Genomic DNA, 27,563 nt, shown 5'->3' on the forward strand with positions numbered 1-27,563 from the left:
CCCATACTAAAACTTTTCCCACAGAAATCAGTGAGGAACAAACCATTTAAACTTTGGTCGGATCATGTCTCTTGTTTCCAATTCCTGTTGCTTTTGTTTACTTGTTGCTTTTGGGAGGCTTAAAGAAATTTAGGCCTATGAAAAGGAATGACTGGGACTTATATTAAGGTGACCAGATTGTCCCACTTTTGGAGGGACATCTGGGGGTACCTGGCAAATTGTACTTACGTTGAAATTAAATATATATATATATATATATTACAATACTATTTTTGCGTTCTATGAAACTTTTTGTTGCTCCATATAGACCAAATTTTTAATCAAGACACCCCCTCCCCCAGTCAATGGTGTCCCGCTTAACCAATGTTAAAATCTGGTCACCTTAACTTATATAGTTGTAACCTGTTTAGCATAATCTACTCCTACCTTTCTTTTTTGGAACAGTTACAAAACCAGCCATCAGTCTCCTGGATATTTGCCATCTTGTTGCCTCTTTCTTGAACTGTGAACACAACTGGCTGCAAGCTGACTAGCTCACAAAATTTAAAACTGGTTCAGCAATAAGTAAAGTCATTGCAACTGGTTTGCAGACAGCTTAATAAAGGACATGTCCTTCATTAAAAAGAAAAGAACCTAAACTGATTTCATCTTGTTATCAAAAAGGCAAAATAAGATCCTTTGCCAAATGATCTAATTGATGAAACCCAACATTGCTGAATATACTTTGGAATTCTAGGATTCCTTGCATACAAGTAATGCAAGATGTCTTTACTCACCAGGTCACTACTGTCAAATTTATGCAGTTTCCCTTTGAAAGTTGCAATTTTTCGGTTGACTTCTTGCATGGTTCCAATAACATACACTACAAATCTTTGTTAAGGAACCATTTGAAAAGCTGAGAGCCTTTTGAGAAGATTTCTTTTGAAAACCAGTGTGATTTAGTCTCTCTGTCATGAAGCTCACTGGACAACCTTGGGTCATTCATACACTTTCAGCCTGACCTACTACTTCACAGGGTGATTGTGAGGGTAAAATAGGAAAGTCAGGCATGACACACTGCTCCTTGAAGGAACAATGAGATTGAATTCAAGTTCTAAGAATTTCCTGCTGCCTGCCTTTTCATGTCTTATCTTAAATGTGTTACAGTTATTGTAGAAATCATCACTTAGCCTGGCTGTAAAGCCACTCTTCAGAAATGTGAAGGGAAAGGCATGGATCACTAGATAGATGAAAGATAGATATGGCAGCACTTTGTAAAGACATTCTTTACCATGCATTTTAAAAGGCCCATATTTAGCACATCTTGAATTGAGTCAATGAAGTCAAAGGTGCTGCTATAGCACTAAACACTATAACACTCAGATTAGAAAATGGAAGAAAAAACCCTTTGAGAAAGATTGTGCAACGAACAAGGATGGTGGTGGGGGAAGTGTCACTGTTGGAAATAACCATAGCATTTCGAAGATGGCTCATCAACTAAATGAAATTCACTGTCTGAAACCACCATCCCTGTATCGCTTTCATCAAAATTGGATCAACAACAAATAACATATGGTTTAGAAAAGTAATGTGAAAATTTTCAATTTCTTCTTTAAAAACTGAAAGCTGATTATTCAAAGGTGCTAGTTGACAGGTTTTTTATAATAATACTATAGCAACATGTCAAATGCAGATTTGTTTTTTAATAAGGCCCTCTGGTAATGACAGGAGAACGGTGATCATAGGGGCTGAAATGGACAAAGTGCCTTCGTATTTGCAGCAACAATGAAAGCTACACAGAAAACTGTCCTTGTGTAGAAGCAGTCACTGATAAACTTCCAAGTTTGGGAAAGAAAGGGACTCTACAGAAGGCTACAACCTCTAAATCCTGAAGCTGGCAGTGTGCTGGAAGGGACTAAAAAAACTTGTTTCAAAGCTATTATGTTCAACCAACTATAGATAATTTGAGTGCCAGATGTGGTCCAATAGCTGCCAGCTGCCCACAATGGTTTATTGTAAGTTTAGGACAAGTAAGAGTGCTTCTTTATTTTTATCTGCACAATAATCCTGTAAAGCAGGTTGCCATTACTTTTATTTTTCATGAATGAGCACTTGAAGTTTGGCAGGCAAGATCTCCCCACACTTATGCTCTCTTTTGAAAAAGGAACATGCCAGAGGCACTAAATAAGTACCAGATAATCAGAGAAGCTTTTCTATCAAATCAAAAATAAAACTGAATGTGTAAGTGTATAAAGCCATATAAATCTAAATTGTTTACTATGTGACCATGAGCAAAGGATACTTCGTGGTTTGTCATCTAATTTAGAGTATATGGTGCCATCTTTCTTTTTCTGAGTTGCTGGTGACAATATCAAGAATCCCTTTAAAGGGGTCACAAAGGAATTAGTAGGTATAAATTCCATCTTTCTTCTGTAGGGGAGAAGGGAAAACATCAACAACTTATTTCCATACAAACTTTCCCAACGTGTTGGTCACAAAACATGATCTCACTTGAACTTTACCTGTTATTGTTTAGAACTGATTATAAGGTCACCACCACCATATACAACTGTGGAGGGGGGACTCTAAAGCAACTTCTGGCTTATTTCTATTACTTTGTAGCAATTGTTGCAGCCAACAAAGAAAATTAATTTAAGTCTATGTAGAGTAGAACACAATTTTAAAAATTTAGTACTAATATTTAAGTTAAAAACCCAAGGCTTATAGTATAGCCTCAATAAAATCAATGCATGCATGCATATTAATGCCTCCACTGACCAGATGCGTTTCGGTGTTACCATCTTTATCAATGGTCAGACATCAAATAAAACTAGCATGAAATATAACCTTCATCCAAAGTTTGCTGCAGCATGTAAAGGAGCTAACTGTATATAACAATTATTGTATTTATTGTATTTTATGTATGCTGGTTTTATCTGATGTCTGACCACTGATAATGGCAGTAATGCCAAAATCTACCTAGTTGGTGGAGACATTAGGATGCATTGATTTTATTGACCATTTATGAACTGGAGGTTTCATGCCATGCTGTACGCTGGAGTTTTAGTTGTGGCAGGTTGCCCCACCTCTTCCTGCACCCACATGGGGAAGCATTTGGCCCCGTGCACTTCATCCGCCCCCGATTTGTGCTCCTGCACCGGAACTGGGACAGTGAAGTTCCCAGTGCATAAATGGTCATTGAGGCTATGCTATAAGCTTGAGTTTGATCCTTAATATTAAGTTGAAGGGTTTTGCAGACTCTGGGCCAAAGTGCTAAGATATTGTGCTATCCATCAACGGATCTCCCAGCACACATTTAATTTGGCCCTTGTTTTAGGTTACATTTGTGCCAGGAGCAAAAGAAGTTCAGCAGTACCATCCTAAGAAGAGTTGTATATAAGAGTTAAGACCACTTATTTCAATGGACTTGCGAGGGTGTAATTCTGCTTAGGATGGCATTGTAGATACATACAGAAGAAACATAAAGCCTGGAAATACTTACATATTACCTTTATGCTTCTCTGATGTGATGACACAGAATCTGAAAGGCAAACTTCTTCAAACAGTGGTCCTCAGTTTTGAAACACTATTTACATTCTCTTGAATCCTGTTACTTTGCTTTATATACTTCATTCAAACTATAGGTAAAGACAAATTATTATTTTAAAATATACATAGCATTTTAGCCCTGCAATCCTATGCACATTGCTTTCAAATTATATTCCATTGAGCTCAATTGAACTGTAGAGTAGAAATACACTGATCAAACTGGTCAACAAGTTTCATTATAGTTATAGCCAAAAATAAATGAGATTTTGGATTTCTGTAGCAGTTTAACTCTTTCCCTTTCCTGCTAACAAGACCTTCGAGACTTTGGAGAATCCCCTTCCTTTGGCTAGTACAGGCAGAACTTATGTAGCTGTTCAGCATGCTTAACTTGAAGATACACAGTAAAGCTGACAGTAGCATCTTATGCATGTCTAGTCAAACAAGTCCCACTATGTTTACTGGCACAATAAGCATGTACAAAACTGCAGCCTTAGACTGGTGCATTCTATAATAGAGAAAGTTTGTCTTTTGAGCCCACCCACTATATATCAAAAGTACTCTTCTTCACACTACTATTTAATCCATTTATGTCCTGCCTTCCTCCCCCAGTGGAAACCCAAAATGGCTTACATCACTCTCCTCTCCTCCATGATATCCTCATAAAATCTTCACCCAATGAATTCCCATGGCACCAGTAGGGATTCAAACTTGGATTCTCCAAATACTAGTCTGATGCTCCTACCTAACTGGCTGCAGTGAAATAGAGGGTGCATATGTGTCATGCACCCAGCTACTACTAATAAAGAAAAGCAATCCATGGTAGGTGGAAAGTGCCTTCCCAAATGCAATTATAGCTCATCGCCAGGGAACAGAGATCAGTTCCCCGGGAGAAAATGGCTGTTTTGGAGGGTGGACTCCATAGCATTATATACCTTTGAGTTCCTTCCCAAATCCCGCCCACTCCCGGCTCCACCCCCACAGTCTCCAGGCATCCCCCAACCCAGAGCTGGCAACCCTAACTAGTGGCGGGCGTGAGAAGGAAAAGAATATTTCCTCCCCACCCTAAATAAGGCGAGGAAAGCTTCCTTTAAGTTATCTAGCAGCGGCCTCAAGTCAAATCACCGCCTGGCCGCCAAGTGCCCGCTGGCTCCTTTAGCCCTGCGCCGGGTCCAGGGCTCCGCCGTCCTCTCCCGGGATAGGCCGGAACTCCAACCCGCTTCTTGCTTGGGAACGGGCGTCCCGCTATAACCATAGCAACCGCACGGCGCAAACCATATCACGGGCATTTTCGCCTCTTTGAAAGGAGGCCCAGACCACTCGCTGCTCTTGGGGATCCCCATGAGGGGAGCGATTTGCTGCCGTTTCTAGTAACTAGGCAATGGCATTATTAATATAAATAATAACGGGGAAGGAAGCTAGGTTCATACTCTCCCACCCCCCCCTTATCAATGGTATGGTCCCGAGCGAGGCGCTGTTTCTCTCTCCGCCCTTTACGGCGGTTTGGGACGCAACCATTATAGGAAAAGAAACGGGTGGACGCTTTCTGATACGCCCTGCTAGAGTCCTCTCTAGAAAATCGCTTGACTCGCGTCCAGCTTTTGGATAAGACGGTGCTAATTCGCCTGTGCTTTATGAAATACATCTGTACCGGCTCCCCCCCCCCCCCGTGCCTCGTGGTAGAGTCCTCCATCTCTTTGCTCGACTGTTGCTCCTGTTACCCACGCGTCCCTCTGCCACCCACCCGGGTTCGCGAAGTTTGGAAACCGTGGTAAGTGTGCGCCTGCGCGGATTGGCAGAAACGTAAACAGCAGCTATAAAAGAGGGTGGCGAGGATATTCGCGTAAAAAGGCTGGTCTGGTGATTCCAACGGCTGGTTGGTCCGTGCGGTTGTGCAGCGTTGCATCTGCCAAGGCAGTGGTGCTGCTCCGCTCTTCGTACTGCCCATTTCGTCCCCCACCAGTACTGAAATACGCATTCAGACGATTAGGTTTTCTTCGCGAGCGAAGCTAGGAATTCCCCTTGCATGGATCCATACCCAGCGTAGGCCTGCTTTGGTGGAGCCGATTGGGTTGCGGACCCAGGGTTTTGTGGATGTGTGCAGAGCTGACGCTTTTCTTTGTGAAGCATCTTCCGTTTTCACCAGGTGCACATTTCAAGTGATTACCTCGTAGCCATGAGCTGAGCTGCACCTGATGGATGTCTGTCTGTTCTCTTTGTGAGAAGTGTATGGTAGGGAGGGAGAAATGGGATCTGAATGGTGTCAGAATTCCTTCCACATTCAGCCCTGCTAGCTCATAATAGCTGAGTTCTGGTCTACACGTGTGTTGTAGAATCCTGCGATGCTGGTTTCCCCACTTGGCGTGGTGTCGTGGTTAAGTGCCGCAGCTCCTAATCTAGCGAGCCAAATTGATTCCCTGCTCCTCCACATGAAGCCAGCCAGGTGACATGTACAACAATATAGAATGTACAATGATATAGGCTAGATATCAGGAAAACAAATTTCACAGTCAGTGTAGTTCAGCAGTGGAATAGGCAGCCTAAGGAGGTGGTGAACTCCCCCTCACTGGCAGTCTTCAAGCAAAGGCTGGATACACACTTTTCTTGGATGCTTTAGGATGCTTTGGGCTGATCCTGCGTTGAACAGGGGGGTTGGACTAGATGGCCTGTATGGCCCCTTCCAACTCTATGATTCTATTCTATGACCTTGGACTTGTCACAACTCTGATACTGCTGTTCTCACAGAACAGTTCTGTCAAAGCTCTCTCAGCTCCACCTACCTCAGAAGGTGTCTGTTGTGGGGCGAGAAAAGGAAGGCAATTGTAAACTGCTTTGAGACTCCCATCAGGCAGTGAAAAGGAGGGTATAAAAAATAAGTCCTCTTCTTCAGTGGAAAAGCCCAATTCGTCCCCTGTGCTCTGTGGGCCCACTGTGTTCCATGTGTTAGCCATGCCTAAGCTAGGCATCTTGTTAGGAAATGCGGGAGGCACTGAAATACTGAAAAGTTGGAATTAGTATGACTGAATGATCACAGGAGTTGGTGTGCTTACCGTATGAAGGAAAGATAAAGCCTCTAGGCATTTTTAGTTTGGGGTGCGGGAATCACTTAATGGAGATCTCCAAAATTTTGCATGCTGTAGAAGAAGTGGATCAGAAAGATTTCTCTTCTGCTCCCGTAATACTACAATGCAGAGCCATTCTATGAAACTCATTGACAGTAAATTCCCCTCACCCATAACCCAAATGAGGGATGGGCTAAGGCATTTTGGGGAGGAGAGAACTGAGAATGCTTTTGCTTGTTCTCCAATCAAGGAGGGATACAAACTCAGGGTTTTTTGTTTGTTTTTTTGGGGGAGAGAGACACCATTTTTCCATTATTTGGCCAAGGGTGTTGCCTCACAGAATGTGCATGTTTCAACCCTTTCTGATGTCCCTTTTGCCATTCTTTGTTTCCTTTGTTGCTTTTGCATATCGGCAACCAGAGCAAGGTTTTCAGGCTGGGGGACAATGCCGCTCTTTGGGAACACCTTCAGTCCCAAGAAAACCCCACCCAGGAAATCAGCTTCCCTTTCCAACCTGCACTCGGTAAGTTCTAGAATCTGGAGTGCGAGTGGGCAGACTTGTGCAAGGGCGCTTTGTCTCGTTTAACCAGTGCCTCAGGTCCACACGACACAGGATAGCAACTCAGGAGTGGAACCTCTCAGAATCTGTCGCCTCTCTATACTAACTGTTGCAGATCAAGGATTCTAGAAATGCAGCAGTTGAGCTTCACAGCTGTTTGGAGGCAGTCAGTCAATTCACATTTTCTTTTTACAGATAAGAAACACTGAGGCTGGGAGAGGGATAATTAACCCGGCTGATCCTTCTTTGGAAGAAAAAACAAAGACAATGCTTTAAATCTCCCCTTTCAAATCTGTACTCTGGATGAAGGAAGGGCTGGGGGAGGTGGACAAAAGAGATGGGGTTGGAGCCAGCAAGTTGGGAGGAAGCAGGGGCCAATGGGAGAATGAAGAATTTCCTCCCCTCCGCATCATGTAACCTCACTCTTGTTAACATTTGTACTGAATATTAAAACATGAAGGAGAAGAATCTGGGGGGGGGGTGAAAATAGGTTCTTTAAACATGTTGAATCAGCTTTCTCCCTACAGCTGGATAGATCTACCCGTGAGATTGAGCTGGGCCTAGACTATGGCACTCCAACAATGACCCTTGCTGGACAGAGTCTGAAGTTTGAGAATGGCCAGTGGATTACAGGTGAGGAAGGAAGAAGAACAGCTGAGTTTTATGCCCTTTTACTACCCAAAGGAGTCCCAAAGTGGTTTACAAACACCTTTCCCTTTCTCTCCCCACAACAGATAGCCTGTGAGATAGGTGTGGATGAGAGAGCTCCAAGGGAACTGTGACTAGACCAAGATCACCCAGCTGGCTGCATGTGGAGGAATAGGGACTCAAACCTGGTTCTCCAGATCAGAGTCCCCTGCTTTAACACCAAGTCATAATCAGGGTATCATCCAGTACCTTAGAGCAGCTGTCCCCAACCCCTGGTCTGGGGACCGGTACCGGTCCGTGGATCAGTCGGTACCGGGCCGCAGCTCCTCCTCATCCTCCTCCCCGGCTGCTGCCTCGGGGGCTGCCCTGCCACTCTGCTGCTGGCTCACCTTTGGTGCTCTCCAGCGGCTGCCATGGCTGGGGCTCCCCCTCAGCATGGCACTGCACAGCTGCTGCTGGCAGCGCCCCCCAGCAGGCGGCGGGAAGTCAGGGGCACTGGCAGGAAAGCAAGTGGAGCAGGGGCTCAGGCGGCGGCAATGTCCCTCGTCAAAAGACTACCCCCCCCGGGCCTCAGTAAAATTGTCAAGCGTTGACCAGTACCCAGTGATAAAAAGGTTGGGGACCACTGCCTTAGAGGACACATCCTGATGTGACGGTAGCCCCAACATCCTGAGTCTTGGTTACCAGCCTTAGTTGGAAGAGGGATATTTCATTCATGATTGGTTGATTGCTGCCTGTGCTTGCTGTCTCTGTCCTGGACCCAGTTATGGAAGGTAAGACCTTTTGGTCCTTCTTTTATATCACGATTGCAGGCACAGGTTATATACCATATGTGGAACGGACACTGTTGCTTGGGTCTTCTTGGGTGTTGGTGCTCCGCTGGGGAACCTCAGCTATGCTCAGTCCCCTTCCTGACAGACACCACTACTGGCTCTGTCTCCAGCCTGCTTTTACCAGGGAAGGCATTTGTAGGTCTTTTGGCATGTGTTGGGATGTTTACACCTTGGTAGTAGTGTCATTTTCTGTCAAGCTCAGTATTCCTGTCTGGCCAAGGCCAACAACTGCTGAGCCTTTTTTCGAGGGCTGGAGGCAGTGTGGGATTGGCAGTGCAGGATAATTATTAATACCATCCCCCTTTTTCACTTATAGACTCATTTGGGGGCAGTGGAGACCGCAGAGAGACCCAGAGACTACGCAAACGGAACCAGCAGCTGGAGGAAGAGAACAATCTCTTGAGGCTAAAAGTGGATATTTTGTTGGATATGGTGAGAATGGGGTGACACTGCTTGCCTTTGGCTATCTTGCATTCATGGGTCTTTCTAATGAGAACAGGAAAACTGAAACTGAGAGAGGGAGGCACCACATGACGCAGCAGAGGGGATACCTCTGTTTATTGGTTCAGATCCCAATCTCTGTCCAAACTCTAATCCATTTTTTCTGGGTTCCTGGAAATTCTGGATTGTAAATAAAACAGTAGCTCCCAACTCTTTTCCCTAACCTTCCGTTTTCCACAGTACTAGTGGATGCAGTTCTGTACTACAGCATCTTGCTTTGGTTTTGGATTTGTTCCACTGTTGGATTTGCGGATTGGTGAATAATCCAGTCATAAGCTCCTGAACACATGCTTGCTGGAGAAAGAATAGTGGTTTTCAAACTATTTTCCTGGAATTCCCTTTTGAGAAGCAGAATAATGGCATAGAAACCATTGTCCTCATCCACTGTTGTCAGTCTGATCATGCTCATCCACTTGTGCCACTCTTCCCTTGCCGTGCACAACCATATATGGATAGCTAGGTCCAGGAGGGTGTCCTGCCTTAACTGAGAATACCAAGTCCCACACTACAGAGGACCTTAATGTGGAATATGGATATGAAATCTACATCTTCAGGGACTTAAGCCAAAGGTTCTTTTTATATGCTGTTAACTTACCAGCACTGGTGCATCATGGGAAAAACAAGATTATTCTCTTATTGCTGTTGCTGCTTTCCATTTGCAGCTTTCTGAAACAACTGCAGAATCCCATCTCATGGAGAAAGAACTGGAGGAACTGAAAAATTACAGCCAGAAGAGGAAGTGAGCAGGAATTGAGGGTCACCTGGAAATGGCAAGAAGGAGAGAACATGATGATCTGGATTTTAAAATGTGTACTTCCCAGAACTGATGAAGTCACATCTGACTAGGAAGACTGTAGTATTCTGGTTTCGCATCTTGTTGGTCCCAATAAGACATGTCACCAAGATCCCAATTGAGAAACGTTAATAAGGTCTCAGGTGCAGTCAGGAATCAGATCAGTGGGCTTTCTCGGCTTAAAATGGCACCTTTCTGAAGCTTCTTTTTCAGTTGCTCTTAACATTCCTGTGCAACATACTTTTGTTCTATCCAATAAAGTACTTTTCAAATAATATGCTTTTCTTCTTTGACCCACCCTTACCTCCCAGGCAAAGGCAGTAAAAGTAATGTGATTTGAATATGGGAGAGAAAGGATGCATGTAGAGATCTCGCACACTCTTATCTTTCTGAACATCTATTTCAGATCCACTGCTGTTTAAGATTGCGTTGTGTACCTCTGAACCCTGTCACTCTTATAGCTGGTGATATAAGGTTTGGACTTCAGTTCCTGCCCATGAGCTGACATAGATACCATACTGGGGATAAGCATAATTCTCTGGGCCCCCTTTCTATAGCTCTGAAGTATGTATGAATGAAGGAAATGAATCTGACATCTGATTATTTATTATTATATTATAAACGTTCTTGAAGAATTCTGTGTGGCTTACTAAAGCTGCGTGCTGCAAATAAGTTTGTTGTCATTCTGGGTATGGGTTGGACTCTGAAGCTGACTGACAGTTAGAGGGGTGTACAGGAAAGTGTGAGCCCGTGGCCCATATTATCTGTTTCATCACCATACTGTTTTGCCTCCTGGGTATGGATTTAAATCCCTCCATTTCTGTTCCTGCCTCTATATGTAATTGAAATGGCACATTAATAGGAAACTGTTAAATGGAACTCAGCTTCCTGAGGTCCAGATGCATTTCCTTCCTGGCTTTTGTCCTGGCAAAAAAAGGATCCTTAGCTAATTTTATCCTTTCATATGTGTGTTTCTACATCACATCGTGTAGTGGTAAGGCAAAATGGTGGCATTCATTGGTCTCCATGCGTTTCTACGTAATTTTTAAAGGTATTGAGCAAGCGGAGCAGGGGCTCAGGCCGCGGCGATGTCCCTCGGCAAAAGACTACCCCGTGCCCCCCAGGCTCAGTAAAATTGTCAAGCGTTGACCACTGTTATAGATCATGCCTGGGGAAAATCGCTGTGGTGAACCTCACTTTCTCTATCCCCACAATGGCAATAGAGCCGTTGCGCCTGGCCTTTAGAGCCGGGGTAGTCCACCTGTGGTCCTCTAGATATCCATGGACTACAATTCCCATGAGCCCCTGCCAGCGTTTGCTGGCAGGGGTTCATGGGAATTGTAGTCCATGAATACCCCCGCTTTAGAGCACAATCGTGTTGGCCGGACTTGTGGGTTTCTCTTTGATCTTCCGCGCGCTCCAGCCACAGGCCAGCCCTCGCCGCTGATGCCGCTAGGGGTCGCTGCGCATCGAACGCGCCGCGCCCTTTGACTTCCCTCGCTTCCGGTGCCGTTCTAGCCGCTGCTGGCCGCTGGTCTGGGCTCTCCCGGTTCCCTAGTTGCAGTCATGGCCGCCGCGACGCCTCTCTCCCCCGAGGACTTGGTCCTGCCCAAGGCGGGCGCGGGCAAGGCCGAAGAGCTGGAGGAAGAGATGACGGAGGAGGACGAGGACGAGGAGGTAGCGCGGCAGCTTCGCCCTTCCCGCGGCGTGCCCTTCCTGCCGAGTCTGGCCTGGCCATGTGCGAGAGGTCACTCTCCGGGGGCGGGCCGGGCTGGTGTGGCTGCGGGTGGGGAGAGGGCGACGGGGCCAGGGTGCTTCCCCTTGGCTGTGGGGCGCCAGAAGCTGGAGCTGGAGGGGGCCTGGGGCTGCAGGAAGGTGCGGATGGGCCCTGATGGTGGAGGAAGGGGAGGCTGGCCAGGCAGCGCCCGCCCACCGGGCTTCTTGATTCTGATTGCAGCTGGATGAGACGTTGGGAGAGAGGCTTTGGGGGTTGACAGAGATGTTCCCCGAGAGCGTCCGGACTGCAGCCGGAGCGACCTTCGACTTGTCTTGTTCTGTTGCCCAGAAAATGTACAGGTGAGGAATGGAGGTGCCCACATCCCGTCTTGCCCTTATACCCTCTTCTCTGTTAGATCACGTTAGAATTGTGACTCATGAGCACTGTGTTATGTGTGTTGTTGGTGAGCAGGGTAGTATTCCATTACTAGTGCTGCACAACAATAAACTCTGAAATATTTGTTAGTTAATCTGCATTATCTCACAGAATTGGAGCAGTTGCAGCAGTTTTTCAAAAGACAAACATTTCTAACCTCACAGGGCTTTCGATCTAAATGTCATTAATGGCCCGTTCTGCACCAAAGACTGCAAAAAGAATATATTTGGAGAACCAGAATTGATTCCCCCTCCCTCCACATGCAGGCTGCTGGGTGACCTTGGGCTAGTCATAATTCTCTTAGAGCTGTTCTTTCAGAACTTCTCTCAGAGCTTTCTCAGGCTCATCTACCTCACAGGGTGTCTTGTGGGGAGAGGAAGGGAAAGGAATTTGTAAGCCACTTTGAGATGTAAAAAACAGCTCCTCTTTATTTCATGGTTTTTAACTTAAAGCCCTGTGCTGTATGAAAGAAGCAATGTGTGATGGTTTGTACACAGTGTGAAGGCATAAGTAACCTTTTTATGTTCTTCAATTGATTGTTGAGCAATTGAGAATTCATAAAGCTTAACAAGAAAAATGTCAAGAAAACAATTGAACATTTTCGGAATATGAGATTAAATGAAACTTGCTGTTTTATTAAAAAGAGAAAAGTAATGGGGGATTTTCAGTATACTAGGAAATATAGATTCTCATTCATCATTACCCGCCCTGAGCCAACTGGGAAGGGCAGGATATAAAATTATTATTGTTATTCTCTTCAATCTTCAAGCTAGTCTTGTTAAATAGCTTTGTCCTTATATTCCTTAAAATATGTCATCTACTTTATGGTCTATTGCAAGCAATGTGATCTGCCAAACTGATATTTTATGCCATTGAATTTATTGGGGCCCCCATGTTAATTCTAGGGACATGAGAAAATAGGTACAGCATTTCTCAACTGGAATCCAGACACCTCAAGAACAAAGGAGATGAGATTTCCTCCCCCTCCTTACTCGTTAATCATAGGGGTAGTGAGGATTGAAGAATGCTGGATTTGGAGCATAACAAAGCCAAGACCAAACCACTATGTCTTCTGGGAACAGCAACTTTCTCCAGCTGGCATCTGAGGTTTCAAATGGCCATTGGCCTGTTTGCTTTAACTAGCAGCTGCTGTCTAGATTCTCAGGAAAAGATCATTCACTACTGAAGTTGCTAGGAACTGAATATGTGAACTTTTGCATGTAAAGCAGACCTCTGTGCTACTGCCCATTGCCAAGGATGAAGAAAACACATTAGGATTCAGCTATATCAGTAGCACTCAAAGCAGGTTTGCTGAGAAAGAAAGCAAGGGGATCAAACTATGGTATTGGATCTCTAGGCAAGTAGGTGATGCTGGGGTAGCTCCTGAGTTTTGTAAATGGCTCCTAAATCTGGAACAATATGCAAGTTTTAAAGTGAAGTAAGGCATATTCTTTCCTATAATGGTATATCCATTGTAGCAGAGATGGAAAACAATTGCTTTACTAATGTCCTTCTATTGCTAAAGATTCTCCAGGGCAGCTTTGTGGATTGGGACCACCTCCTTCATGATCTTAGTTCTTCCTGTTGTTTTTGAAACGGAAAAACTTCAGATGGAGCAGCAGCAGCAACTGCAGCAACGACAGGTAAGGAGTGAATTACTTTCTTGTGTGGCCTATTCATTTAGTGATTCTTATCCTGTTTTTGAAATTAGTTATGTATTTATTTTTGGCTTTTTATCCTGCTACTCCCCAGTGGGCTTTAGGCAGCTTATTACAAGATTAAAATATAAAATTACTTAAATATAATACCAGTTTTAAAAACTACTTTGTTTTAAAATACAATCCGTTCAAAATATATGACTGCCTCTTCTTGCATAAGCAATTCAGATGGATTGACTTACTGGGGCCATGTGCTTGGAGTGGTGCCTGCAGGTGAACTTTTGAACTCTAGACCCTTAACCACTTCTGTTCCTCCCCCTCAACCCCCCATCCCATCCCCTCATTAGCTTCCTAAATGTAAACATAGTTTCATTTTTATATGTTCATTTGTATAGTTCCTTTTACATACGTAATGTCTCACAATTCCTTATATGTATAATCTACCCCCAGACACACCCATTACATATTAACTTTTCCCCTGCTGTAGACACACATTAATACCAAATCCATGCATTCATATCCTTTCCAATCATGATTGCTTTTCTCCTTTTAAGTAAGATAAACTTTTTCAAGCCTTTAAACCTGCTTTTTTCAACCTTTTGACCATGGAAGGAACCCTGAGATCATATTTCAGGCTTCAAGGAGCCCTGGAAGTGGTGTCAGTTGGTCATGCCTTCCTACCAAGCCCCCCAGAAATGACATCACCACCCACGTTAACAGGAGTACTGGGGAGAGAGACAGAGGCGGTTTAAAGGGGGTATAGGCATCAAGGCTCCATCCCCTCCCAGGTGCAGAAACCATGAGAGAACTCACTCATGGTCAGGAGGCAGGGAAGGAGAGCAGTGGAAGTGGCTAGTGGCCGAGTTCATTAAGACCAGAGGAGAAAGGCTGTGGACTCCCTCCAGAACTCCCATGGACCTTTGGTTGGGAATCCCTGCTTTAAACTAACACCTGGAGGTAGAAATTTTGATCTACCATTTCTTCTGACAGGTATCTGAGGGATGGAACCATTATTACAGCAAGTGACTACATATGTCCTCATAAGAAGTCATCCTCCTCTTCTTGTGATGGGCATATTTGACTATGACCTTGGTTGGCTTCCATCTTTTATTGACTGGGTCATGGCTGCATATGTCATCCCTGTTTAAGGTGCTCAGCAATGAATATCATTCATGGTAAAACATGTACATTCCTAGAGTATCTGACTAGAGATCATGGGCACCTAATCTTGCACAACTGGTGCCCTAATGTTTCTGTATTGATCTGACAATTATTTAGTCTTCTGAAGGGTGGAAAAACTCAGCAGTAATCCTGATTGTGAGGCATTGTGTTGGACTATGAGAAACATTGCATTGTATTGCTTCAATTACTAGAAACCTCACATTGACCTTGTGCACTATGGCAGTCTGGGCAGAATTATTTTTTAAAAAAGCAACAAAGAACATTACCAAATATCAGCAGATGGTGGGCTTGTATTCTTCAAAAGAACAATGAGACATGCAAATTAGAGAAGAAAATCCTTCCCAGTTAATGTTCTGGCATTCAGTCATGTTTTCTCCTGATTTCTTACAGATTTTATTAGGACCCAACACAGGGCTGTCCGGAGGTATGCCAGGAGCCCTGCCTTCTCTTCCTGGAAAGATTTAGAGAAATTACATTGGAGCCAAATCATGAAAGGAAATTTGGAAATTATTGGTTGGAACTTTTGGTTAGGCTGGGGCATTCCCCCCCCCCTCCATAAGCATTGGAACATCAGCCTGTTTTCTGTGGAGGGCAGGATACCTGTCTGAATCTCCTGAAATGGGCTACCTGCCTTCCCCCTTGGGCAGTCATGACTTTTTCCATCCACTCAATCCACGTTATAAGTAACTGCAAAGACTTTAAATAGCTTCTGTTCTGGTATCCTTATCTCCAGGAAGTCACCTCAGGATATGTCACATTCTGGCGAACTAAAACCAGAAATAGTGTCAGTGTAAATATTCCTGTATTCTGCTGTATTGAGGACCTACTTCAGAGCAGTAACAGCAAGGAACCTGAGTGAATATTCCAGCATATAGAAGAATCTAGTATGTGAACTAGACTGTATATGCAGTGAGCTCTTACTTGAAGAAAATTACATGCTCTATAAATGTATTTGAAAAATATGGGGAAGTGGGAAAAGTCATTTTTGCCAAGTCTCTCTGCTGAATCTATTAGTATCAAAGTCAGCTACAGTACTTTTGTATTAAATAGTTTCAGTGCAAAACATTGGGAGTGTTTTCTTGTTTAAATTTTATATATGACTGTTTTCTTTAGGTTAGATGATATATAATGTTATACCTCAGCCTTATATGTGAGTGTTTAGCACAGAATGGTGGGAAAAGTCATTTGCTGGCAGGGGCTCATGAGAATTGTAGTCGATGGACATGTGGAGGACCACAGGTTGACTACCCCTGATCTGAGATCCTTCCTAAATTAGAATAGGGGGGGCAAAAAGTCTTATTTAAAGCTTTTAACGTCATTGTGATGCTTATTTTTCCTTTACATACATCATTACAAACAAAACACTTCAATGCAACAAAAATGGGAAGATGCACAGAAAGGGTTTTTTTCATTTTTAATATTTGGTTAAACAAAATACATCTCTGTAAACAAACCCAAGACAAGGCTATAACAAAACCAAACAAGCAAGAAAACGATTATGGGCTTCTCCATTCCCAAGCAAAGGGATTGGGCTAGCTTCTTTTCTCTGTTACCATAACTCCTGTCCAGAGGGTGTGTGATCACATGTTCCCTTTTCCTGAGCAGCTGAATCACACTACTTTCCCTAGGAACAGATCAATGGCATTAATAGAGAAGAGAAACAGCCTTAAGCTTTTTTTTTTTAAAAAAGGTATTTGCATATTGTGCACTGGTCCACTGACTTCCATGCAAACAGGGTCTCTCCAAAGTGCTTTTTAGTCAGAGCATAGTCTTTCCTGCTGAGTTTTTTTTTTAATGCTCTTCAAAAAATGGCTTCAAATCAGAAACAGAACTGCAAGCCTGACGTTCTGCTTGTGAAAAGTGGGTAGGTGTGTACAAATTCTGCCAGCTAGTTTTGGTCATTGGAATGTGTAGTCCAGAGTGGAAGGGTTCCGTAAAATAGATGTAATGGGCTTGAATTGTAGTACATGCAGAGAAGAGCCACTCAGGTTTCCAGTATGCTTTCTGCAGATTGTTCAAAGGCCAACAGGTAAGATCATATTCCCATCTTGACACCACATGCTACATCAAACTGAAAGGAGAGTGAAGGTACTTGGAATGCTAAAGGAGCTGGCATCATACACTCCGCTCACATTCAGGAAGGGCAGGCCAAAGACTCCCACAGTGTGGGATAAGTCCATTTCAGCCCTCCTTTGTTGCTAATAGCCTGCCTGTGTATGAAATGCAAAAATGTGGGTTCTGTTTCTGCTATTCCAATATTATTGTAGGTGACGCTGGTGAGAAACAATAGTAATAAAATGCAACAACAATAAACCCAGGGCCAATAATGAAAAGACCATCCTAAAGTATCCATTTCATTATTGATTGTGGCAAGAATATTACATGTAACACAGGAATATGGTGACAAAGAAAACTGTAATTCAGTTTCCTGTGGGAGTTGGGGGACAGACGGAGGAAGGAGGGTAGCACAGCATAAAGCAGATTAATTCAGAGGACTGTTTACCTGTCAGTAACAATAGAAGATGGTGGCTTAGTGTACCTCCAGTAAACAATCTCATACCCTTGGCCAACTTGCTGAACAACCTACCACAACCACTTCCAACTGCTATGGGAGCCAAAGGCTTTTGAGCCTAATTCACATCTCTCCTCTTGGAAATAATTAAAAAAAAAACCTTCCTCTTCCATCAGCATTGTCTTAAGTTGCTAAAATTTAGCCAGCTTTTCCTTTAATTTCATGATTCCATCCTAGTTTTACTCCCCTGCATAACAGGACAAACAAGAAAGAAGCATTTAGACCACAGCTGACTCACTACTCTGCCCCAAAAAGGGGGGGGGGAGGTGAGGTTTTTCAGTAAGCTTACCTCTTCCAACCATGGCTACTCCTTTATGCAGACCAACAAAGGATGCATTTATATCAACTAGTAGAAGGCAAGAAAACCACAGGAGTTCCATAGTGATGGTCCCAATTCCACCCCCCCCCACACACACACACACACTTGGCACAACTAGGACTCTGCAAGCACCATACTGTTGCTAAGAGTATCTAGAGTTTCCTGAGAGACCCATATGGTTTGCAGGATTTGTGTGGATATGAAGGGAGCATACTTGGCCCCGGCCTTCCCATGAAGGAAAGACATGATCTCCAGCCAGAAGGAGCTTTGGAAACTTCTGGGGACAGTAGAGTATAACTGCCTGAAGTCCTTTAAGGTTAATGGGAAGGAAGGGGAATGGCAGATTCCAATGCCTCACTCCTAAAGCATATTAATGCATTTTAATTAAAGAGCGCACAGCTGATTCTCCCTTTTCTCAGTAAGTGTCCAGTTTCTGTTCTTCATGTTGGCCCTGACAATGCCTTGTGGCTGCTTTTATTGCACCCTTAAAATAAAATACCCCCCCCCCCCAAGCTTCCACGTTCCAGGAAAGAGGAGTTAGAGCACTTATTATCCACATCACAGGACATAGAAGTTGGTGAGGAGAAAGGACCAGTACTGTAGTGCAAGGACAAGGTGTTTGCAGGTCATGCATCAGCTCTCCAACTTTGATGTGCCTCTACGTCCTCAGGCACTACCAAGAGAAGTTCACAGTTCTTTCCTCGCAGCTGGTGTCTCAAAAACTTCCTGTGACATTGAAAACGGAGCAAAAAAGACAGTTAAGGGCACTAGCTTTAATCTGACCTTAACCTTCAAGAAGCGCTCCTCTCTGCTGTTGAGGAAGACCTACTACCTGGAGACTCTGAATCTAGCCTCAGCATACATCAGGGGCTCGAGTTGCAATGAGGCCTCAGCTGAAACACCAGCATTGCAGGCGGGGCCAGGCAGCAGAGGGCTCAAGGCTGAAGGACACCATCAATTATCTATTTTAAACTGTTTATGTGTTTAATTGATTTTTAAAAATTGTTTTATGACAGAGACTGCATTTTAAAAATTGTTAGGAATGTTTGGACCCCCTCTGTCTGGCTCTGCTTCTCTGCTACTAAAACTGGGTTACAAGAGAATCAGAGTCCAGTGGCACCTTTAAGACCAACGAAGATTTATTCAAGGCGTGAACTTTCAAGTACAAGCACTCTTCCTCGGACTATGAAGGGAAGGGAAGGAGGGAAGCCTGAGAGAACGACCCTTCTACAATTGGGTCATCAGCCTATGTGAGAGGCTGTGTTGGGGGTGCTAGTTTACATCCATTCCTGGGTGAAAGCCAGGAGGTTTCCCTCTTGTCCCAAGTTTACCACTCAAGAAAGATTATTTTGCCCATGGCGATTTGTACAGCACAGAGAACAAAGGGATGTCTTAAGGGTCTTATTTCAGTGCTAACAAGCAAGAGTTATGGCGACAGAAGAAGGGTCTCAAGGTGGTTAGATATCTGGAGTCTATTACTCCTTCTACCCTTCCCCCTAATCTTCAGAGTATAGGGAAGCCTATCAACTGCCCCACTAGCCTGGTGCTGCTGCTGTTAAATGCAAGTTAGCCCCAAACCAGTCTTTTTGAATGCATAAGGGATTGTTCTTGATTTGGGCCAGAGAGCCAGAATGGGGATGCTGTTGGTTTATCATTCACACCGCTGCCCAACTGCTTCCCTGTCTGGCTGGTGGAAGCTGTCTTGTATGTAGTGCTGGAGGACCCCAGCTCTGAATTACTAGGAAACTTCTATTTCTATGCTGAGGATGCCTCTTGCGGAGCAGCTCAGGACTTCATGACGTCCATGACAAACATGGGACTGTCTCAGTAAGTTACGGGCTCAACTCACCCTGCAAGACATACTCTCAGCCTCATCTTTGCTATCGAGTGTATCTATTCGTAAGAGGACTTGTGGTGAGTCCATTGTCATTATCATTATCTGGTGAAGTTTGGGCTCATGGTGTCTGTTCCTCACTGCAGGGGTGAAAGAACCACTGAGATGGTCCTAGAGATTCCTGGTGACTCTGGGCGAGTTCCCAGCTGACATGGCTGGTGTTCTTGTCGAGGCTCTGGTCTCACTTCGGAATCGTGAGGTGAGTAGAGCTACTGACTTAACTGCTTGTGTGTTGTAGCCGGGATCTTTGCGCAGCTAGAACACAAGTGGTGTAAAAACCCAAAGCAAATCCCACAAAACACTTGATAGAGCACATTATTGTGCCTACCATGTGGCAGTAGCAAAGGTTTATTTTTATTTTTTATATATATTTATATACCGCCCTCCCCAGAGGCTTACTTCTTTGCCTCGCTTGCATCCTCAAGTGGCTGTCCAGCTGAGCTGTTCTAGATGTTAAAGAGCTGCTGTCATCAAACCATGAAGATATGTCTGTGCCACCTTCAGAACTTGCTGTGATAAATGTGCCAGGCACTTTCAGGACAGAGTCATTCAGATCCACATGGAATTGAGTTCCAATGTTGGAAGTGGTCCCCTAGAGATACCCAGAGTACCATCCGTTTCTATTACATTGAATCAGTTTCAATTATTGCAGTTTGACGTGGTGATCAAGCTGCTTGTGGGGATTCAGCCAACTACATGTCTCCTCAATCCCTGTCCATCATGGCTAATAAAGTTTAGTTGAGCAGGTATGCCCAGGGAGGGGATTGTCAGAGTGATAAATGCCACTGAGGTGCCAGTGGTGTTAGTATGCTGTGGTACAACCCCTCAAGAGGGCCTCCTTGGATCCAGAGGTATTAGTTAACTACCACCCAGTGGCTAATGCTCCCTTTTTGAGCAAGGGGTTGGAGAAGGTGGTGGCTACTCAACTGCAGACATGCATGAAGGAAATGGATTATTTCAGTCTGGCTTCAGGTAGGGTTCTGGCATGGAAACTGCCTTAGTCACCTTGATGGATGACCTGTATTGGGAGAGGGAAAATGCAACCCAGTTGGTTCTCCTAGATTTCCAGTGGCTTTTTATACCACTGATCATGGTATCTCACTGCAGTGACTAAATGCAGGGGTAGTCAACCTGTGGTCCTCCAGATGTCCATGGACTACAATTCCCATGAGCCTCTGCCAGCATTTGCTGGCAGGGGCTCATGGGAATTGTAGTCCATGGGCATCTGGAGGACCACAGGTTGACTACCCCTGACTTAAAGGACTGGGACTTGGAGGCAGTGCTCTATGATGGTTTGGGTTCTATCTAAGGTAGGCTCCAGAAAGTAACAATGGGAGGGGGGGAACTTTTGCTTGATGCTCCTGGAGCTTTCATGGGGAGTTCCCCATGTGTTGTTTCTGTTTCTCATGCTCTTTAATTTGTATATGAAACTGCTGGGCGAGGTAGTCAAGAGTTTTGGAGTAAGGTGCCATCAGTATATTGATGACATGCTTCATTCCTTCTGAGTCAGGGGAGGCAGCTAAGATGCTTGATTGCTGCTTGGACACAGAAATGGATTGGATGATGATCAATAAATTGAGGCTGAATCCAGGCTGTGTATCAAGAGTTACAAAGTCCCAGAAGTTAAGGGGCACCCAGTTCTGTATGGAGTAGCTCTGCCCCAGAAAGAACATGTGAGATCTGGGTGTTCCCTGGATTCATTGCACCTACCTCCATTTCCCACTGGTTTGTCAGCTTTGGCCTTTCCTGGATGGGATGTTGGGCCATGATCATTCAAACTCTGGTAACCTCCAGATTGGACTATTGTAATGTACTCTTGAAGATAGTCCAAAAGCTGGAACTGGTGCAGAATGCAACAGCTCAGCTCCTGACAGGAGTCTCTGGCCAGACACACATAACGCTGGTCTTGAAAAATCTGCACTGGCTCCCTATTCACTACTGAGCCCAAGTCAAGGCATTGATGTTAACATACAAAGCCCTAAGTGGTTTGGCCTCCATTTATTTGAAGGAGAACCTTCTCCCTTACAGTCCTGCCAGAGCACTGAAATCTTCGTATAGTTCTGCCTCTCCCAGAAAGGCAATGACACAATGGAGGGCTTTTTCTGTAGTGTCCTCTAGACTCTGGAACAGCCTCCCTCTGGCGATTCAACAGGCACCTACATTATATCATTCTTGGTGTTTGGTGAAAATGCACCTCTTCACCCAGGCATTTAATGTCTAGTTTCCTGTGGGTGTTGAAGCAGGATAGGGGAATTATATTTTTAATGTTTTAATGTATTTTAGATTATTTGATCAGACACAAAAATACAAATTCCCAAACAAATAGAGACCTAAAACCTTTGTGCCTCAGGCCTTTTCTTCCTCATAGCTCAAAGGCCAGACAGTTGGACATGATCCAGGAGACCTGAATTCAAGTCCTAGTCTGCCATGATTCACTTTGCGGCCTCAGACAAACTGCTACCTCTCTACCTCAGTGGTTGGTCTGCACAAGGAATGTTATACAAGAATTACAGTATTTGCTGGCGTATAAGACTACTTTTCCCCCCTGAAAAACATGCCTCCAAGTGGGGGGGGTCGTCCTACACGCCAGGTGCACTTCAGTTGGGATAGACATAGCTGCCCATAGTGGCCCATAGTACTGTAATGTAACAAATTCTATATTTTGAGTGGAAATGTTGAGGGGTCGTCTTATACGCCCAGTCGTCTTATACGCTGGCAAATACGGTACTATTTCAGTTTAAACTGAAGTTAGAAATCTTCACTCATTCTTCAGGCCAAGACACACACAGTCCGTGGTATATTGAGTAATGAGTGCCTACTTCTGAATCCTATCTCATATGTATCCTTTTTCCTAATCTGAAGGCCAAGATCCAGAATTAACAATACAGTTCCTTTAAAACAAGCTTTGTTGTCAAGCTTCATTCTTTCCACCTCTCAGAGAAGTTAAAACCCAATCACACTGTGCCAAAGACATACTCCAGCTTCCAGTGTGTTCCAAGGCAGAACTCTCAGTTGAAGGCTAAGATGGAAAACAACCCACCTGAGCTCACTTTCACCTCCAATCCATTCAGGCACCTTGAGTTTGGAGTCAAGATTGTAGTAAGAACCTCCCACTTCCCGAACACAGATCCAATGTTGCCGTTTAAGGGGAAGTTTCAATGGACCCCAGCAGAGGCTTGAGGGCAAATTCATAATGAAGCCCATCACATTAGAGAGCGCAATTACATTAACATCCCTAGGAAAGAAAGAAATAGTAAGGCCCTTGCATCCAGTTACAAAAGCCAACTGAGAAGCAGAGTCTTCTGCTGATAGTGAGCTTCTCTTGATGCTCTAGATCTCCTTACCTACGCTTATCCCACCAAACTGCTTCATAGCCTTTGGTCTGAAGAGCTGCCATGATGACGTTCACATCATAGTTCCCATTTCCCAGCATGCTCTTCTTGTGTGGGGTCACCATGGTATTGGGAGACAACCTGAACAAAACAAGAAAATGTACATTAAGCCCATGATCATACTCTTTCCCAATACCAGCTCTTTGAATCAGAAGATATGGTCTTCTGGAGAGGAGTTCATAAAGCCTTTGCAGAACCCAGAACTATGGGAGCAAGACTTCCTTATCAGATGAGGCTACAGACTGAACTACACCCAATAGAAGCCTCATCCAATATAACTATCTTCAGATAAATGCTTCTGAGAATATGAGTTTCAAAAAGGCACAATGCAAAAAATATTCTACCTATTCAAGAGTGTTTCTGTAAGATTTGTACATCTTACATCAAATATTATCTGAAGCAAGAAAAGAAGGTCATCTTGGCCTCAGTGACAAGAATAGTAAAATGCAATGCTTCAATAAGACTGCATTAGGAATGACATCCTCAAACATGTAACATGAATTGATCTTTCCTCTCTACTAGGTGACATTTAATAGCCTGACTAGCTCAGCCTCTAGGGCTCGGAAGCTAAGCGGGTCAAGTACTCGGATGAGAGACCACCAATGAAATCTCAGGCTGCTATGCAGAGCAGGGCAATGACAATACACCTCTTCTCATCTCTTGCCTTGAAAACCCCATAAGGCAGGACTTAAGAGATCACTATTAGTTCGTTGTTACACTTTACTTTTCAATTGCTCAGTTTTTTGAAATTGACACTTGTGATCCATTACTATTAAGCGAAGAAACAGGCAAGGAGAAATATCAGCTGAATTAGGAAGGATAGGGCCCATTTTGCTGCAGGAATCAATGTCAATGGGCTAAACTACATCCATAATATTATCACAATTATATTTGTAAAGATATAAACTTCACAGCCTTCAACCAAGCACCTAGAAACAGAGGCTTTCTAAAGTTTTAAAGGCTTTACACAAAGGTGATTTTTCACTTCCAGACAGACCAATATGGAGCTCAAGGGAATCAAATTCCATGTGTTGTCTTTTAAATTAAGGCCCCTGAGAGGTGTGAGGAATACAAAGAACTCCCCTAAGACTGCACAAAACACTGCACAAACAACACAGGATCTATTGCCCTCACTATTTTACCTATCTTCCTTTTCAATAAGAGCTCTGAATCCTAAAGTTAGAAAGCCCTAAGAAAGCCCTTTATGGCACCATTCTGTATCAATGGGATTCACTTCAAATTGGCACACATGACACATGCTAGGAGAGAATTTCATCTTACAAATGGCTGAATGATATTTAACAAAACCAAATAAATAGTGTAGATTTAAGCAACCATTGCTTTATTGTTCAGCTCAAGTTTCCTCTGCTCAAGCCACATACAAAGTGTCAAAGCTATTTTTATGAGCATGTTATCTACTCTTTTGTCAGATAATAGGGAATACAGGGTGCACTGCTGCATTTTGACAGTAGAGCCACCTGTGCAGTTCAAGATTAGGAAAATAAAGACATGTTTGCAGAAAACACTGATTTCCAAATAGCAGATGGTAGGCAGTATGAAGATGATCTGCCTGGGTTATCAACTAGCTCAAAGGACTAAAGGTCACACATCAAACATGGCACCAAGCGTATGTATGACTCTGTGTCAACATAACTGGGAACATCAGCCAAACTTAGCTCCCCTTTTGTTATGTGTACATATCTATGGGGTTTTTATGTGTATTGTATCTAAGACCTATGTAAAGTGGCACTAAATGGATTTTGTTTCCAAGTCAAATGCCAGAATATAACTTTGCTCAGAGTTATATTCTCTGTACAAGAATGTTTGGATCTCTGTTGAAAAATGTTTGGTAGCTGCTGGCAGAAGAAATAAGCTCTTTCACTTATTTACCTTACAAATGGTTTCTGAGGTACTAATCCAAAACAGCAGTATACACATACAGAAAGAATATTATAGTGCCAGTAAAGGCAAGTTGTGCTTACCTCTGGAAAATCTCCTGTAGTGTGTCTCGTGTAAAGGCATTGCTGTCTTGGAAGACATTATTGAGGGCATGGAGAGCACACAACTCCCTTCGTTGTTTTTCATGATAAATATGCACTGGCATTAGCTGCGGCGTTTCTGGTGATTCTGATTTGGTCTTGTCACCTTTCCATGGCACACAACTCATTTTTTCGTAGTGTACAAGGTGAAGATGGGAAGAGATAAAATATGTAGAGTCTCTTCCCACACACAAAAAACAACTAACCACTTTTATAGATAATTCCAGTTCACAAGTCGCAAACCTGTTGCTGCTTTAACCGTTGGCTTTATTGGATGACTGCATAAGAAATTTTTGAAGAGCTGAATAATTTTTCCTCCATCTTTGTTCTCCTTCAGTTTTCAAAAGACTGTTCATTAATGTATTCCCCTCTTTCTCTTGGTTTCCCCTCGAAAAATATTTTATAAATTTACAAGGCCATAACATCAGACTGTCAGATGGAATTTATCACATCGCTCCTTTTCCTCCATTTCCTTTGGTCAATGATGCCTACTAAGCAAAAGATCCGCAGGCTAACTCTGAAATTATGCTCACTTCCAAAATACAAAGGACAAACTTTATTAAGCAAGGCCAGCCTGCTGCTGTTCAAAAATAATATAGTAATGCCAACCCAGGCATCAAGTACATTTTCCCATTCTTGAGAGGATATGTCCTAGAAACAACGATCCCAAGAGGTAGAAAACTGCTACTTCCAGAGTAGGAGAAAAGAAGCAGCTCCACCTAGCTAATGCTTCTTGTATTCCTGATGGAAAAAAGACAGATCCAATTAGGCTTGTTTTTCCTCCCTTTTCACTATGCCAAGTACAAAATTATAAATAAGTACCTCAAAACTGGCTTTTACAGCTACACCTAAGGCAGCCTTTCTCAAGCAGGGCTTTATGAAACCCTGGCATTTCTTGACCCTGGAAGGGCTTCCTTAATGAGCAGGAGTAAATTAATTTTTATATGTTTTAAAAAATTGTTACACATTTATCAGACAATACGATCATATTTGGTCATGTAGACACCCCCCAATGGCCAATAATGGGCCTTGGGGGTGGGAAGGGGATGGCCCCGGGTGAGCATGTACACAGCTATGTTTCCCAATCATATTCTGCATGATCACATCACATTTGGGGGTTCTTGAAGCCTGAAGAATGTTTCAGAGGGTTCTCAATGGTAAAAAGTTTGAGAAAGGCTGCTCTAAGGCAACAACAAAGCTACAAGACCTACACCACCTAGGACTCACACCCTCCTCTCCCCTCACCCGATTGGGAAGGCTGACTTTCCATGCCTTACAAATACAACCGTTCCAGGCCCTGTGGAGTTGAGGAGGCTCTCCTTTCCCACCACCTTCTCCTGTGTGGCCAGAAGAATCCGCTTCCCAGAACAATGGGGGTCTGGGGATGGGGCTCTACACTTGCAGCCCCAGTAATTCTGGCCTGTACTGTAAAGTCACAGCGGGGCAGACAGCAAGGCCTTGTAGGTATGCCTCCCCCCCCCCCCCCTAGTAACAGGAAAAAGTTGCTGTTTATGGCAGCCCCTCCTTAAGGCCTTGGGAGGGGGGGGGCACAGCGCTGGATCAGCTGCCAACTTGGGGTGACTCAGATATCCCGTGGGGAGGGGAGCTGCCCAGGGTGGCTTCCGAGGGAAGCGGCTCCCTCATGGGGTCCACCCTTCACGGTGCCTCAGAGACGAAGAGCGGGAGACCCCCCCCCGGCTGGACCCCCTTCCAAGTGGGGGGGAGGAGAAAGCCCCCCTGCCCAGCCCGACTCACCCGCTGGCGGCCCAGACCACCTTGGACGCATAGCCTGCACATGCGCAGCCGTCACCCATCCCAGGCCGTAACGCGCGCGCGCGCCCTTAGCCCCGCCTATTAACGTCGCCAGAGCGGGACTCTGCGTGACGTCACAACAGGTGGGGTTCGCTGCTCCGAGGCGGGTCGAGGGAGAGTCTCGTTAGGTGTGCAGAACAGCTGCCGGGCGTTAAGCCCTCGCGCAAAACCGCACTGGCTGCCTGCAACGTTCCGTAAAGAACTCGCGCACAATTGCAGGGACTAAACTATGGGGAGTGAGGCTAGCAAGCGGGCTCGGTTCCTTTGGCACGGCTCGCGAGGGCTGCGCTCATGGACTTTCCGGACTGGCAAGGGCGAAGCGGGCTTCTCGGAGGAGGGCGCGTAATTGCACGGCTGCGTTTTCGAGGTCGCTTCTGCTCACGTAACTGGATGCCTCCGGCGTGGGGGCTGGCACAGGCATCGTTTTGCTTTGGCACGGCACGGATTTTATAGCCTGCTGTGTTGGGACGCAAATGGTCCACGTGCGCAAATCTGTCTCACACTGCAAGGAAATGAACACTTTTAAAATATACATTAAAAAGGTGAAAAGGACGGGGCGGGGTAATTTGCCTCCTCCCCATAATGGCAATGGAGAAACTGGGAAACTGCTCTACAATCGCTT

The 27,563-nt window shown here is 44.4% G+C and overlaps 4 protein-coding genes and 1 long non-coding RNA gene across 18 annotated transcripts in view; 3 read left to right on the top strand and 2 right to left on the bottom strand.

Annotated features, from left to right (window-relative positions):
* Positions 1-5,757, bottom strand: part of FAM227A (family with sequence similarity 227 member A) — a 25,768-nt gene extending 20,011 nt beyond the window's left edge. The window contains exons 1-4 of one of the 12 annotated variants that reach the window (XM_077339546.1): positions 5,693-5,757; positions 3,482-3,617; positions 2,282-2,409; positions 777-862 (exon numbers count right to left, since the gene is read on the bottom strand). In XM_077339546.1, the coding sequence (XP_077195661.1) occupies positions 777-862; positions 2,282-2,402 (207 nt within the window). In that variant the 5' untranslated portion in view covers positions 2,403-2,409; positions 3,482-3,617; positions 5,693-5,757. Of the gene's footprint in view, positions 1-776; positions 863-2,281; positions 2,410-3,481; positions 4,520-4,589; positions 4,859-5,563 lie in introns of those variants that run through there. The other 11 variants (XM_077339544.1, XM_077339548.1, XM_077339543.1 and 8 more) reach the window with 11 other exon arrangements.
* CBY1 (chibby 1, beta catenin antagonist) lies at positions 5,019-10,196 on the top strand. Of its 3 annotated transcripts, none has more exons than XM_077339554.1 (5): positions 5,019-5,296; positions 7,008-7,110; positions 7,674-7,779; positions 8,944-9,059; positions 9,791-10,196. In XM_077339554.1, the coding sequence occupies exons 2-5, from the start codon at positions 7,033-7,035 to the stop codon at positions 9,869-9,871; spliced, it is 381 nt and encodes a 126-aa protein (XP_077195669.1). In that variant the 5' UTR covers positions 5,019-5,296; positions 7,008-7,032; the 3' UTR covers positions 9,872-10,196. The 3 variants fall into 3 exon arrangements, with proteins under 3 accessions (XP_077195669.1, XP_077195670.1, XP_077195668.1); XM_077339555.1 differs by lacking the exon at positions 5,019-5,296 and adding an exon at positions 5,540-5,671; XM_077339553.1 differs by lacking the exon at positions 5,019-5,296 and adding an exon at positions 5,843-5,968.
* A 1,217-nt stretch (positions 10,197-11,413) lies between these two features.
* Positions 11,414-15,976, top strand: TOMM22 (translocase of outer mitochondrial membrane 22). The gene is made up of 4 exons (XM_077339557.1): positions 11,414-11,598; positions 11,879-11,997; positions 13,599-13,716; positions 15,304-15,976. The coding sequence occupies exons 1-4, from the start codon at positions 11,488-11,490 to the stop codon at positions 15,376-15,378; spliced, it is 423 nt and encodes a 140-aa protein (XP_077195672.1). The 5' UTR covers positions 11,414-11,487; the 3' UTR covers positions 15,379-15,976.
* A 337-nt stretch (positions 15,977-16,313) lies between these two features.
* Positions 16,314-27,017, bottom strand: JOSD1 (Josephin domain containing 1). The gene is made up of 5 exons (XM_077339556.1): positions 26,885-27,017; positions 25,073-25,870; positions 23,043-23,171; positions 22,739-22,933; positions 16,314-18,530 (listed from the first exon to the last, which is right to left on the bottom strand). Exons 2-5 carry the CDS (start codon positions 25,255-25,257, stop codon positions 18,431-18,433), a joined length of 609 nt encoding a protein of 202 aa, XP_077195671.1. The 5' UTR covers positions 25,258-25,870; positions 26,885-27,017; the 3' UTR covers positions 16,314-18,430.
* On the top strand, positions 19,010-22,600 carry LOC143838365 (uncharacterized). The gene is made up of 2 exons (XR_013231364.1): positions 19,010-19,897; positions 22,472-22,600. It is a non-coding gene; the product is annotated as an uncharacterized LOC143838365 (long non-coding RNA).
* Positions 27,018-27,563: the final 546 nt, after the last annotated feature.

The sequence above is a fragment of the Paroedura picta genome, chromosome 5 (assembly GCF_049243985.1).
Source record: "Paroedura picta isolate Pp20150507F chromosome 5, Ppicta_v3.0, whole genome shotgun sequence".
NCBI lineage: Eukaryota > Metazoa > Chordata > Lepidosauria > Squamata > Gekkonidae > Paroedura > Paroedura picta.

Coding starts and splice junctions, on each gene's coding strand:
- CBY1 (XM_077339553.1), top strand. CDS start 5,868: ATGCTGGTTTCCCCACTTGGCGTGGTGTCGTGGTTAAGTGCCGCAGCT. Junction 7,111..7,673: donor CCCTTTCCAACCTGCACTCG/GTAAGTTCTAGA, acceptor TTCTCCCTACAG/CTGGATAGATCTACCCGTGA. Junction 7,780..8,943: donor GAATGGCCAGTGGATTACAG/GTGAGGAAGGAA, acceptor TTTCACTTATAG/ACTCATTTGGGGGCAGTGGA.
- TOMM22 (XM_077339557.1), top strand. CDS start 11,488: ATGGCCGCCGCGACGCCTCTCTCCCCCGAGGACTTGGTCCTGCCCAAG. Junction 11,998..13,598: donor GTTGCCCAGAAAATGTACAG/GTGAGGAATGGA, acceptor CTATTGCTAAAG/ATTCTCCAGGGCAGCTTTGT. Junction 13,717..15,303: donor AGCAACTGCAGCAACGACAG/GTAAGGAGTGAA, acceptor GATTTCTTACAG/ATTTTATTAGGACCCAACAC.
- JOSD1 (XM_077339556.1), bottom strand. CDS start 25,257: ATGAGTTGTGTGCCATGGAAAGGTGACAAGACCAAATCAGAATCACCA. Junction 22,934..23,042: donor GTTTGGTGGGATAAGCGTAG/GTAAGGAGATCT, acceptor TTTCTTTCCTAG/GGATGTTAATGTAATTGCGC. Junction 18,531..22,738: donor GGAGGTGAAAGTGAGCTCAG/GTGGGTTGTTTT, acceptor TCAATGTCACAG/GAAGTTTTTGAGACACCAGC.